The sequence below is a fragment of the Pyxicephalus adspersus genome, chromosome 3 (genome assembly GCF_032062135.1).
Source record: "Pyxicephalus adspersus chromosome 3, UCB_Pads_2.0, whole genome shotgun sequence".
NCBI classification, from domain to species: domain Eukaryota; kingdom Metazoa; phylum Chordata; class Amphibia; order Anura; family Pyxicephalidae; genus Pyxicephalus; species Pyxicephalus adspersus.
In genome coordinates, this window is record NC_092860.1 from 54,837,498 (window position 1) to 54,852,468 (window position 14,971).

Genomic DNA, 14,971 nt, shown 5'->3' on the forward strand with positions numbered 1-14,971 from the left:
GCACATGAACAATAACTGTGTACTGTAGTCTTCTTCATGGGTAAATAAGGCATCCCCCTGAAAATAAGCCCTAGAGCATATTTTGGCCTTCAAAAAAAAATAAGACAGTGTCTTATCATCGGGGAAACAGGGTAAAATCTAAATCTTAGCAATAATTTGATTTGACACAAAACATAACCTATATTCTTATAAACACAATTAGGGCAAGTAACAAAAGCAAACATGTAAACATTTACATTGCATGTAAACACTGTGCAGCTGTGGGATAGTTCTTCTGCTAGAGGAGGAAAAGCAACCATGTGATGTGGCCAAAAGCAACTGCAACCGCATGCACAAAAGTGCTCCCATTCACTTCAAAAAAGATTGGGTGGGATCTGAGACTTCTGCAAAGCACTGCATGTCTGAAATGACCCTAAACACTGACAGCAATGTCAACAGGTTTGACTTTTGTCAACACTTGATTTGGCTTATGTTTTGTTGGTAAACATAGACCATATTTCTAAATACAACACATAGCAAGTTTAGGCTTAGTCTACAAGGACTGTTTCCCAAGCCTTTAACCTGAGGCTTTTAAAGCCCATGTTTAAAGTCCCCATGAATTCCAATTGGCTAATCTACACCAGGACGTTTCCTTCAGGCACTCTCTTGAGCGTTATCTTGAACGTTGCTTGCAACGTTTAAAAAATTAAAACCCTGGATAAATGCGAGAAAACATGGGAAAATGCTTCAATTGAACTCAATGGAGGCTTTTTCAAGCGTTTATAAGCTTTAAATGAAAGCTTCCATTGAAAACAATGGGGGCTTTTATAAACGTTTTTAGCAGGACTTTCCATTAATAGGGAGACTCCCAGATCTCCACCACCCCACCCTGTAGAATGAGTACAGGAGTACATAAAAACCCTTACTCATTCCCTGAAAGGGTTAAAATATATGTAAAAAATAGGACGAGGCTTTACTGTTAAATTATTTTATTAAATGTGAGTGTGTAACTAAACTTTTTTTTTTCAGGTTATCCCAACAACAGGATGATTCCCATGGCTGCAATCATGACATGAGCACAGCCCTGGGAATCCTCCTGACAGTGAGAGATCGCAGGGCACTAGAGGTTAAATGAGGACAAGAATGCTCTCCATTCACCTCTAGTGCTCTGTGATTGTCTGAGGTTTTACGTTTCTCAGCCATTCAGCACTAGACATGAATGGGGAGACTTGTGCCCATTCATCTCTAGTGCTCTGTGATTGGCTGAGAAATAGGAAACCCTGATGACAGCTCAAGCATCATCAGGATTTCCCTTTCCTCTGCCAATCGGGGAGCAGAGCAATCAGCGGAGCTCTGCTATGCTGACAGCTCTGCTCCCCTGATTACACCCGCAGCCCTAGAGGAGCTGTGACACGTTCTGTATCTGTAATATATGTCACAGGTCCCAGGGCTGTGCTCATGTCATTATTGCAGCACTGGGAATCATCCTGTGATTGGGATAACAAGTAAAAAAAAAAAAAAATTAGTTACACAAACACACACACATTTAATAAAATAATTTACCATAAAAGCATCACCATTACACATATTTTAACCCTTTCAGGAGAGGAGTAAGGGGTTTTATGTACCCCTGTACTCATTCCCTGAAAGGGTTAAAAGTAAAGCTTTTGAAAAAAAAACACTTATGTAAAATGATGGCAATTCACGGTAAAACACGTCATAGGCGTTTATGTTTTTTAACGTTTCAAAGTTAAGCTTTAAAACGTTTGTAAAAGTGCATAAAAACGTGGTAGGAGCGTTTCTATGCGTTTTTAAAACCGTTCATGTAGACCCAGCCTTAATAAAACTACTCTCATATAAACAATTTTTGTTTTACAACAACAATTCCACCATAATTCCAACTACAATTCCATCAAACATTAACTTTCAACAGTAGCAATGCATGAAAACAAATTAAGGAAATGACATCAAAGGAGAAAAAACCCTCACAGATAAATTATTTGCAAGGAAGATACTGCTAAGGTTGTTCCTTCCTGTAAGAAAGATTTTTCATTTGCTGAAGAAAAGAACAACATGCAAAAGAAATCAAATTGATACTTATAAGTTGTTAAATGTACTCCATTGGTGTAATAATAAAATATTCTCCTGTCAATTCCTCCGAAATGCACTGACAGGTGAATCTCGCTACACTTCGTTTCAGAGCCTATTAAAAAAAGACTCATTCTGCCACCTAGTGGCCAATTGTCAAAAGTGCACAACAGTCACAATAGGAAATGCTATATCTTTTAATATAGAAACTAATCTAGGTCAAATTGAGGGGGATAATTAAGTTAAAAAATTCATACAAACAGAGCTATAAATACAGGGGGTCATTGTATGTACAACCAACAACCTTTACAAAATTACCCGCTCAGATTTTGCTGATTTTTTGGCATATGTACCAGTTATAGAACTAGAGAATTAGGATATCAAAATTACATTTTTACATGGCAGAACCATCTTTTTTATTTTGGTATAAACCTACTGTTTGACCATACTTTGTCACTTACTATGACATGCAACTGTAAAAATTCTGTTGAAAAATTTTTTAAAAGGATGTAACTGAAAGATCACCTAGAAAGCTTAAATTTGGTATTCATTTAAGGATATCATGAAAGATATATTACATTGTAAAGACATATTACAAAAATAATTGAACATTGTGCCGATTTGGTTAGAAGTACCCCAAAACACATGGAATATGACATGCCCTCAAACATTCCCTGGTGAGAATCTTCCAGGTTTATGTGTTTCAATAGCAGTAAATGATTCCCACCTGGAAAAGTTTGAGGGAATGTCAGATTGCCCGTTTTATAAATAAATTCCACTGTGTCCTCGGCCAAATTCCTAAAGGCTTACGATCTCATATTTAATAGAAAAAGCTGTGAAGGCGGACAGTTTATAATATATAGGGTAAAGTAAACAACAAAGCGCAAAAGCAATAGAGTGGATTCCTTATGTGAAAGGTGACAAGGCAGCATATAATAATTTTCTATATGTAGCTCCTGTTTTAATATTTTTTTTTTAAATAAGAAACAATAGAAAGAGTAGGGGGATCACCAACCTTTGTAATATTACTTCCCCAACAACATTTCACTTTCAAGCATTTCTAGCATTTCTAGTGAAACGGCACATTACTAACAGAAGAACAGCAGCATCGTCTACTGATACTAATTCATTTTTTCAATGGGTAGAAAAAAAAAGCTAACAAGTGTCTGTACATGCAGCATTTACTAGAGCAGGGTAACATATTTCACAAAAAAATATTTCCACCTATATAATGACATTGGTTGGTTTAAAATAAAAAACAAAGATGGAGTTAGTAAACAGAAATTATTTTCAATCATCATTACAACAAACAATGTAAAAAACTGTACTGGAGCAGATGCAGTAAAATCAGATTACATCTCTTACTAACCAGAAAACATTGCACATGTAAAAAGTCAGAAATAACAGTCACATAATAAAACTTTATATTTTTTTATATAGTTTTTTAGTCTGCTATATCCAGATTCAGCAGGGTATTTACAGAACTACAGGTATGCAGCTTTTAATTATGTGATAAACATGTGCAGTCTTTTTTGATGACTACAAAGATTGGGGCTGAAAAAAAGCAAAATAAGTTTTATGGCAATATTATAAACAACTGTTCAAACAATTAAGGAACACTCAATCAACACAGTATAACACCATGTCAATTAAACTTCTGGGACATCAGCCTGTCAGTTACAAACCATAAGTGATTGTGAATCATTTTCAACTGCCTTGGTGCAAATGAAAGCAACAACAGGCTGAGAGGGGGGACAACAGCAAAAGCCAACCCCATTTGTGGGGTTTAGCATTCTGTCACTACTATTACTATACAGAAGCATGAGGTGGTACCCACAGCCCATTCAGGTTGCACAAGTGGTCCAGATCGTTCTGGCTGACATTAATTTGTGCCATCGCAAAGAGGTTTACACTGTCTTCCACCACAGTCTCAAGAGTGTGGAGGCAAAACCAGAAGACACACCTTTACACAAGGAGAGCTAGACAGAGCCACAGAAGGGCAATGACCCAACGGAAGAACTAATATCTGCATCTTTGTATACAAGGAAGAACAGGAGGAGCCCAGCCAGAACCCCACAAGATAACCTCCAGTAGGCCACCTGTGTGGAACTACTGAACTGCCAGAAACAATTTTCACAAAGAAAGCATGTGGACCCAATGTTCTGTAGCAAGACCTGTGCTCACAGCGCAACCGCATGCAGCTGAATTGCCATAGAGCATCAGAATAGCCAGGTTCACTGGCAACCCTATTTTCTTTACGCATGACAGCAGGTTCACACTGTGCACGTGACAGACCTGGAAGAATGTAAAAGCATCATGGGCCACACAGACCTTCATATGCGAGCTAATACAGGTTTTGGTAGATATAACCCATGGCACCATCCGTCATCTTATCAGGAGCATAGCCAGATATTAAGTGTGCGTACAGGCATGTAGAAGTCACATACTTTACGGAGTCACTTTATGAGTTATTGTGATAACATTCATGCAAGTTCTGTGATTTTGGTTCTTTATTGTGATTTTCAGTGCAGTATCTAACTAGGTACAGGTTGACAATTAAAAATCCGGCAACCTCTGGACCTGAGGTGCGCCGGATTTTCGAAAATTCCGGATTTTTTTTTTTTATACTCACCTCCACACAAAGACCAGCCTTCCTCTTGCAGCACCCATGGACTTCTGGCACAGTTCCAGGAAGCAGGGAGCAGGAACATCTCAGCGTGTATTTAGGTACCGGTAGCAAGCAAGACCTAACAGCTGTTTCTGCAGAACAGCGCCATCAAAACCAGACAGTGTACTGCAGTCCCTGTATTGAATACTTTGATCCGAAGTTCATGCCAGGAAACTGAAAGAACCAGATTATTGATGACTGCTTTTTCTATTGTCAACCTGTATGTAGATTAGCTATAATTCTAAATTGCTAACTTTGGCCTAGGCACCTATTTTCTGAGGTTTGCTGCTTATATAAATATTTGGTAGCTGCTAAATATATATATATATTGTTGACAAACCTGCCAAAATAATATAGAAACCATATCTTATTAATTGATTTCAAGACCTAGGAGACTTTACTTTGCATGTTATAGTGCTTTATAAGCACAAGGCATAGATGCTCAGATAGCAGGTAAAAAGTGCAGCACCTCTAACTTTAGTACCTTCTATTTTTGCTGTCTCAGCCTTTATTTTCTGGTTGTCTGCTCAGGCTTTGACAGTATACATGCCATTATATTTTGCCTGCTTTCTCCTTTCTCTTGTTATCTGCACTAGCAGCCATGTTTCAGCAAACTAGAAACATTTTATCACATGCTCTGAGGCTGTATGGGCCAAGGTTGTTCTTTAAATCACTGCTAAAACATCATATCCCATGGTTAGAGTTTCCAAACTGCTATACTAGGCTCAATATATGGGATAATCACAGCTAAATCTGAACATATGCTTATTTTTCTGCAGCTGTTTTATCCTGGAAAGTCTAATAATGGAATGGAAAGGAATGGAAGGAAGCAGATGTCTTCTCTACACACAAAGACCCAACTCATACAGTGTTAAAGCCCAAAAGCAGATCTCATACATATATGGGAAGATGTTCAAAAAATTCTATAGCTATTTAGAAGCTAGCTCTTCCTACCTAAAATTAAGTTAAAATACTAAATATCAGGTTTCTTAGAACTCACAATCATTTTTTTCAATTTGAAAATCATGATAAACTGGGAATATGAAAGGACATTTTTATTGATTAGAGGTGAAAACTTTGTTTTTGTAGATTACTGCACAAGGCTTTACACTGCTTTAGGCTTATTTATGGGTAAGTTGTATGCTCAAAAATTCTCAAAAACATCATATTAAACCTGCAAATCTCTGCTATATTAAAGCATTGTACCTAAAGGCAACAACATTTCTTTAGTCTGAAAACCATTTAATTTTTTACATTGCAGAAAATAATTAAAAGAAAGGAACAAAAATGCTTTTTTTGCCTATTCCAAAAAACAGCTTCACTTGCCCACTTTAACAGCTTCACATAACTACTTTTAACATCATCTTATCATACATAGTATAAATGTATATCATGTATAATAATATTATAAAAATATAGCCTGCAATCATGCTAAATTAGATATGCAAGCTTTGAAAATAACAAATCATTGAATAATGTCTGATACTCAGTTTCTTACCAAGACAGGTCAGAATATATAACAAATATTATTGTTATAATTAACAATCAGAATATATAACAAAATGTATGACAAGCATTGCAAAAACAACAACATAAACCTGCATTTACCATCAGCTTCTATATACACAGGGGAAAATGTAAGTCTTACCTTTCTCGTACAAAGTCTGCCAGTTCTTTGACGGAGAGCTGCCCATGTTTCATGTTGTGGTACAAGACGGCAAATCCCGCGTTCTTATCACCCTGAAACAAATCAAGTTATTTTCATCAAACCCAACATGAAAACAACACAGGGCAAACACATCAGTCATTACATAGCCTGGCAAGGTAAGATGTTGAGAAGCGTACAATCAGGGTAGCGACTCCCAAATACCAGAGAAAGAAATTTGAGATACAAAAAATGGAGATAAAGACAGGAAAAAAAGGGAAGTTACATGGGGAAAAAAATGAAAGCAGAACACCAAACAGGGACACAAAGCAAAATAAAATAGCTGTATGTGTAATAATCTATACTGTACATCCATTATCACAATGTGCCTGGCTCCTTACAAGAGGAGAAGTAGAAAAGAGAAGGAGAGCAAACTGTGCTAAGATCTTATAAGATAGTGTGAATCACAGATGTTCAAGTCTGCATGGGACACCTGCAAATGCAGACAATATGCAAGGATGTCAGATGACAGAGCTGGCCTCTGGCTGGTGACAAAGCCAGCCTGTGTGCGCCTAAATTGCACAGAAGGAGTCTGTGTGCTGGGCTGAGACGGCAGACCTTGTTGCCAAGGGAAACCAGTCACCCATAGTTACTAGATCATCTCTCTGAATGCCAACAAGGCCACAGCTAACACCCACATTTCCCTAAAATAACCCGCTTAAACCTAACAGCCTTTTAGAGGAAAAATACATTTTTCACTACTTCATTTTAGAAGAAGGATTTGACATTTTCAGAAACCACTTTTTAAAATATGAATCATTAGAATGTACTCTGTATAGAGGGTAATGCGTTTCTTATTCAATGATCAGATTAATGAACATGAACGTTAAATTTACCTTACTCAACCGTAGACTGTACTAGGGAAATCAATGACTTGAACTACACCCTCGTCTAACAATATTAATGTAGTTACATTAATGATTTATTGGACACAGATTATTAGGAAAACCTTATATTGCAATAAGGGCATAATGAACCGTTTAGATAATAGCATTGCAAAAAAATTGCTTTAAAACAGAAAAGCAGGAGATAAGTGTGAGATAAATCCAATACTTTCAAAAAGGAATGGCATTATTTTGATTTGTTTATTATGTACAGGTTAGTATAACAAGAAAAAATGACGTTAAAATGCTGCTCAGCTTTAGAGGACAGATATAGGTATACACAACACAACGCAGCATTTTTACATTCTGTCCCTGTCCATGCATATGGACAGAAGTGGCTGTAAGGGAGCTACTGGAGATCAGCAAAACTGGGATGGAACAAAGTATAAAAATTACAAAGTATATGAATTTTAAGGAACTAATACATAGTGGTGTAGAATTCTAATATCAATTAATTAGGGTTGTATCTACCTTACCCTCATACATATAGGTTACACCTGCTCTTAAACTCTGTGCACAATCTCATACATAGAAAACTAAGAATAGGAGCTAGGCACTTTGTGCAAAATTCACATAAACAAAAATTCATTAAAGAAACCATCAACTATAACTGGAAAATCTATCAAAGTTGAAAATACAAAATCTTATCCTAAGCATTCTAAGCCATTAATGTTATACAGTAATATTAAACCAACATAATGCAAGTTTCACAGCAAAACTAAACTAGGTGGAACAAGTGGCTATTATGTATTATACAAGGGTTAAGTATGCAGCATTCAGACAGCTGAAGTATGGAGATTGGTGTAGGAGGGTTCTGGAATTAGGTTCTGGGCATTCATATCATTAAGTTCCGGAGACATCTGGATCTACAGGAAGTAGGAAATCAAATTAGCAATGGTCTGGCATTTTATGTAAAAGAATGGGAGCAATGATAAGTGAATAGTGCAAAAGAACTTACGCTGAATGGATAGTGTGCAGACATTAAGACTGATGCTATGGCAATACTGCAGTAAATATACATCGACACAGTGTTACCTATTTAACATCATATCTGTGAGTCTAAAACAGAATGCCACACAGCAGTAATCCTACTATCCTAAAAAGATACAGCTCCAAACAGATTTGTGCATAAAATGTAGTCCAGCTAAAGAGACGAAAAAAAAACAAAAAAACATGTATTTGAGAAAGTGAGGATGTATAAGTAGGGCAACATTTACATTCAAAGCCTTTCTTGGTCTATATTGATAAAATGGAATAATTACACTAGACCTAAATGTAAAAAAAAAAAAGAAAAAAAGAAAAGAAAACGGTCATGAGACGAATACAAAGTTTCCATAATTGACAACCTTCAAAAAATGTAAATTACCTGACTGGTAAGCAAATCTACTGGCTGGATTCAACTAGGGAAGCAAAAGGACCCGTATAACCGCCAATATTTTTAACAGGAGAGGTCAATAATTGCAGACTCTGGGTTCTTCTTTTAAGATTTAGATTTAGCTTAGCTCCAGACAAAAAAAAAAAATAGCTTAAGTCATAAATAGTAAAAGTGCAGACTAAATATTGCTCGATTGGCTAATATTCAGCCTGTACAGACAGTCCAGGGCTGTCCACTTCAGTACTGTTTTAGCACCACTAAAAAGCCTTGTAGGCCATTGGCATTTGTCATCATTTATTCCCTTTCCTCTGACCCTAGGCTGTCATGCACCTAACGTCCAGACAGAGCCTAGACAGGGAAGGAAAAGCAAGACAACATAGACTTTGTCACTTCTCTCGTCCTATCACCATTCTCCTTGTTAGCACATGAATCAATTGGTTTTTGTTTTTTTTCTCTCCAACTCTGAGCTCTACACACGAAGTTCAAGATGCAGGTACTTTTATTGCCTGCATTTAAACAAAAATACATTTATTATTCTAAATGTAGTCTACTAGTGTTTGGCTGCCTTAGATCCAGAAGGTAAAAAGCAAGGGCAGTTTAATTCTAGTCCTCAAGAACCGCATACAGGCCAGGGTTTTCAAAACAGGTATTTTCTGACACATTTGTAAATATATTTCTGTCCCAGTCCTTTCCTAAAACACAATCCGCTGGGGGGATCACCAAGCAGTTTTCACTTTCCACCCAGCTAGCTGGATGGATGTCATTACAAAGGGGCTCAGACTGGGCTTCATGCAGGGAAAGTTATCAGTGGGTCCCAGCAATCTGCCAGCCCTGCTGGCAAATTGGGATGATTATTATGCATTGTATCATTTGCTTATTCTGTATCATTCCCACTTCCAAATCTTTTAGCACAGTTGACAAGCTACAGGCCAGACCATTATTTGTTGTCTACAACAGAGACCTGGTGTAGGTTTGTTGTATAACTGCAGGCTTAGACGTGCAATCTGAGCCAACAATCCTGCACATCTCCGAGCAGTGGCAGCCTGTTCCGATCTGGCCAGTACCACCCCCATTCATTCTCCACAAGGCTGCTGCAGGTAGATGCTACATGTAGCATCTCCCCAGTCAGCCATTCACTGGTGTGAGGAAAGTAGCAGGGAAATGCTTTGCTAGGCTTCCGAGCTATTTACAAATGCCTGAAATAAACTAGCAGTTACCTCCTATTACCATTCCTAGCAGGTGCCAGTAAGCACTCAGGAGCAGTAAATGTCAGTTTTAATTGTTTTTTTTAAACACAAATGTGAACTAATCCTAAAATATTAGAGTATATTGATTACACTCTGTACCAAACATTTGACACAGAAAAGTGGAATGCACAGGCACTGGACGGTTCGAACATAAAATAAAGTCAATAGAAAAATGAAAGGTAATTTAGGGCAGGCTTTAGAAAGTTGAAACAAGTGTAGGGGGGTGTCAAGACACAATTTTAAGGGTAACTGAACCCCTATGACAAACAACTGGGATTGACCATATGACTACAGTTTTCCACCAACCAGTTAAAAAAAAAATCTGGGGAGAACACAGTCTATTAAAGAAATAATAAAAAATGCTAAAATGGTTGTGAAATCCCGACCCTCAAGGCATGGAGTTGGACAGCCCTTGTCCAAAGCTTCAGTGACAGTGCACAACAGGGCTGATTGAGAGAAGACTTTGAAGACTTGGCTGATGCACCCAATGCAGAGATGCTAAACATGCTAGCTTTACATGACTGGAATCACAGATTTTATATTTTACAAAGAACAGATCACTTTCTATGGTTGCTTGATTCTTTCCCCCAATCAAAAGGCATATACTGTATGTGTTACATACTCTGCTAGTGAAAAAATAAAATACAGGCATCAAGATCAGTGTTTAAACTGCACTATTACCACCCTCTATTTTGTTCATAATAATAAATCAAGAATATTTCAAGAATATTAATTTAATTTTCAATAAATCAAGAATAATTTATTGATTTAAACATATTTGTGAGCTATTCTTTATGGCTACAGGTAAACTTATATCAACAGAGATGCCCATATACAGGCTGACAGTCAATTAGGCAGTATTTAGGAGTCAAAGTAATCACTTTTTCAGGGGTGCCAAATGTCTGAAACAGACACATTTGGAAAAGTACACTTACAATATCAGCCCAGTGTTCCTCCCAGCCCCTTTGGGCCAGGTGCAGCACCTGTCACTTTTCAGTGACCACCTGATTATTTTTGGGTAGTTACTGAACAGGTAGGTCACAATACATGGGCTGCCACCCACCTACAATTTCTTACCACCCAGCTTGAAAAAAATTTCTGGCTTGAACACTGCAGCCCTACATATTACAAACTGCATGTGCAAACTGCTATGGCACATCTGATTGCACATACCTATCTGTTCAAGCTAAAATAGGTATTTCAGACACCAGTTTGCCGCCACCACCAAAACAAGATACCAATATGCCATAAATTCCACAAAGACAAGCTTCAAAGGATTCTAACTATGATAACTACCATTTTTCCAAAATATGAAACATAGGCAACAGACCCAAAGCTTTAGGCAGATGTTCACAAATGCCAGCCTGACTGATTTCAGATGTCATATACAGTACAGTGAAAATGTAAAGAATTATGCAACATTCCTTAGTGTGGAGATAAAAGTGTGCTGAAAAGAGAAAGTGAAAGTCCATGCCAACCATGCTGATTGGGTAATACATGTTATCAATGTCGCTGCTCTGCATGTGCAGTGCTGTGCCTACTCAACTTAAAAACTCATGTATTGGATCTCAGTACAGTGCAAGGCGTCTTGTGCGTTGGGCTGAAGGAAAAAAACTGCCGTCAGCAGTAGTATGTGCATATTAGCCTTTTCATTTTTAATAGCTACAAAACATGATCCTAGGCCAGGGGTCTGCAACCTGCGGCTCCGGAGCCGCATACGGCTCTTCAGCCTCCTTGTTGTGGCTCCCTTCGGCTGCCGCGGGGAGATCTCTGATGGGGGATCCCCTTCCTCCCAAGACACTGCGGAGGAGGGGGATTCCCTATCCGGTGTTCTAATGAAAAAAATCTACCAGTGAAATAAATCTACGCACGGGGCGTGTACAAATGGGTGTGTACAATGACATCCCCCTCCTTTGAACCCCAATTCCTCTGGAAGGGGGAGATGTACAAAACCAAAAATGTAGGTGCAAGTGGGGGACACCTGTGACTAACAACCCCTAAAATTTAATTGTTAGGCTATCATCACAACATAAAGAACTCTGCCCATCAAAAAAATCTACCGTTACACATTGCTGGAGGCACCTGAACCCCAATTTCTATGGAACAGGAAGGGGGTACAGGTGAACAAAATTAGAGGTGCAAGTGGGGGACACCTGTGGCTAACACCTCCTAAAAACTCCACCCATCAAAAAACCCCTACCCTGTTACACATTGTTGGAGGCTTCTAGCACCTAAACCCCAATTTATCTGGAATCGGGGGTACAGGCGAAAAAAATTTGAGGTGCAAGTACGGGACACATGTGGCTAACACCTCCTAAAAATTCATAAAAACTCTGCCTATCAAAAAAATCTACCCTGTTACACATTGCTGGAAGCATCTAGCATCTGAACCCCAATTTCTCTGGAACGGGGGGGAGGCGGTACAGGTGACCAAAATAGAGGTGCAAGTGGGGGACATTTATGGCTAACACCACCTACAATTGAATCGCTAAGGCATCGTCAGAAAATAAAGAACTCTGCCCATCAAAATAATCTACCCTGTTACACATTGCTGGAGGCTTCTAGCACCTGAACCCCAATTACTCAAGATTGGGGGGTACAGGTGAACAAAATTTAAGCTGCAAATGAGGGGCACCTGTGGCTAACACCCCTTAAAATTTCATCGCTAAGGCATCGTCAGAACATAAAGAACTCTGCCCATCAAAAAAATCTACCCTGTTACGTTAGAAGCCTCCAGCTTCTAATGTAACAGGATGATACGTTAGAAGCTGGAGGCTTCTAGGGGCATAGTTCAGTGTTTAATTTATTTCAAAGTAGGCCTACGCATGCACACTTGTTGTAACAGGTAAAAATATTAAAACTTTTAAAAGTTTATAAACTGTGTTATGTTTTGCGGCTCCAGACTACTTTTCTTTAGTGGAAGAGGAGGCAAAATGGCTCTTTTGATAGTAAAGGTTGCTGACCCCTGTCCTAGGCTGACTGGCAGCTTTATGCACCAGCTGTAATAGCATCAGCATTTTGAATGCATGTTTGAAAAGCACCAAAGTCACAAAAAGGTATTATCTATAGGCTCTGATAAAGAGGAGCAGGTAAAAAAAAAACTGCTAAATTATTTAACATATCAAAATACCAAATTCTAAAATGATTCTGCTAAACACAAATTAACTGCAAAGTCCAAAAGTCAAGGCCTGGTACAAACAAGCTCATCCAATGTCACTTTTGTGCTCGGTTGGAATTCCCAAAGCATTAAACACATGTGCTTGATCCTCTTTCAATAGTTTTTTCCTATGAATGGAAAGTATATGGAGTTCCAGTTGGATCTGATCAATCATTATTACACAAGACATGACTAGTAAGTCAAAAAGAAGAGGTGAGAGGAAATCGACTGATGGGAACGACTATTTAGAAGGGAAATTCCTCTTACTTTGGGAGATGCCTACTAAATTCCTGTTGCATGCCTAGGACAAGGAATGAAGTTTAATATACCGCGAAGGCACACAGAAAGCAAAAATATTTCCTGGGTAGGGGTGTCAGGTAATAATAAAATGCCTATACAAATATAAAATATGCATATACACCCAGTGTGTGCAAGTGTGGTGGCATGGTGGGGAGGGGGAGGGAGGTAATGGTAACCATCTAAGTAATTCATTATAAGTATTTGAGTCTAATGATATTATTGCGTGATTGTATAATAGCCAAGTAACACAAGGCCATTCTGGAGGACAAGGTAAGTATACTGCTAAACAAATTAGCAAGTCATTTCCTTTCAACCACAATGAAGTCGAACAACATCTATTGCATCCCCAAGCACCGTTTTTTCTGGAATACAGAGTAAAAAGTAGAAATCTATTTCCCTTTGTACCGCAAAGAATTAGAGGTTTTTATAGAACAAAATGTAAAACATTTTACAAGGGACTTAAGCAGACTTGACTGCAAAGGCAGGCCCTTCTTCCTATCAGGTCTCTCAGATATAATGTAAGGTATATTTTTTTGTACCACCAGCCAAAATACAAATTAATTGGTTTTCTATATCTTTAGAGGTGGAAGTATACATTCAATTCCTATCTATGGTAAGCAACAATAAAATGAGGTCCAGCCTACTGTAAGCATTTGGAGTTTTTACATTAATTGTATGCTATAAAGAGTATGATTACTGAAACATTTCACAGAAAAAAAAGAAACAGCTTGCAGCCTCCTCCCTCGCATGGCTCACCACCACCAGTTTCAACACTTGAGAGGAGATTGCTAAGGCGTTTGAGGGTGGTGTAAAAATAACAGACATACATCTCTGAGTAAGCATGTGGGAGAGAATATATATTTATATTTGTATATAAAACTGCATTCAATACAAAAGGGAGAAATAGTTAAATGTGATGGGAGGAAAAAATAAAACAAATGAGAGTTTAAAACTTAACCTAAGAATGAATTTACTCTTCATGGCTGTCACATATTTACTAATTATCTAAGGGTCCTGTGCAATATCATCTACCTGGACATCCCAAATTGCTAGTTCCAAATTATTTATATACCAATATTGCTGCCAAAAAAAAACTTTAAATCCTTGCTATGATTATAAAGAAAGTTATGACAGATATAGTACAAAAAAAAATTAAAAAAAAAACTTGCATAAGAAAGAAGGGTATGAGAAAAAAAAATTAATACAGAAGATAATATAAGATATAGGAAGAAGAGAAGAATACCAGGTAATGCAGAGATACAGAATCTATTCTTACCCAAAAATGGTCCCCAAAATACGACATCTTGTATCCTAGTGACTAAGGTAAACAAGGAGATTCCGTGGTCAGAGCAGGTCAATCAGCAGTCACAGCACTGAAATGACAACAGGAGAACTGTATGGGTATTCATATACTAGAAAAAGGAGGGGGAGACAGGAAGAGAGGAAAAATGAGAATATCATTTCAGAATAGGCCGAACTGATATAAATTGAACAGAAAAACAAAATAGGAGTCATGTAAGTACAGTATTATTGTACTTGCAGTAGTTACTGTACATAATCTGCTGGTT

The 14,971-nt window shown here is 37.9% G+C and overlaps 1 protein-coding gene across 7 annotated transcripts in view; it reads right to left on the reverse strand.

The window, feature by feature from the left end:
- The window catches only part of FCHO1 (FCH and mu domain containing endocytic adaptor 1), a 70,657-nt gene that overhangs the window by 48,316 nt on the left and 7,370 nt on the right, over window positions 1-14,971 (reverse strand). For 5 of the 7 annotated variants that reach the window (XM_072404715.1, XM_072404711.1, XM_072404713.1 and 2 more), the window contains 2 exons: window positions 14,680-14,776; window positions 6,384-6,475 (listed from right to left, as the gene is read on the reverse strand). In XM_072404715.1, the coding sequence (XP_072260816.1) occupies window positions 6,384-6,475; window positions 14,680-14,706 (119 nt within the window). In that variant the 5' untranslated portion in view covers window positions 14,707-14,776. The remainder of the gene's footprint in view (window positions 1-6,383; window positions 6,476-14,679; window positions 14,777-14,971) is intronic. The other 2 variants (XM_072404710.1, XM_072404709.1) reach the window with 1 other exon arrangement.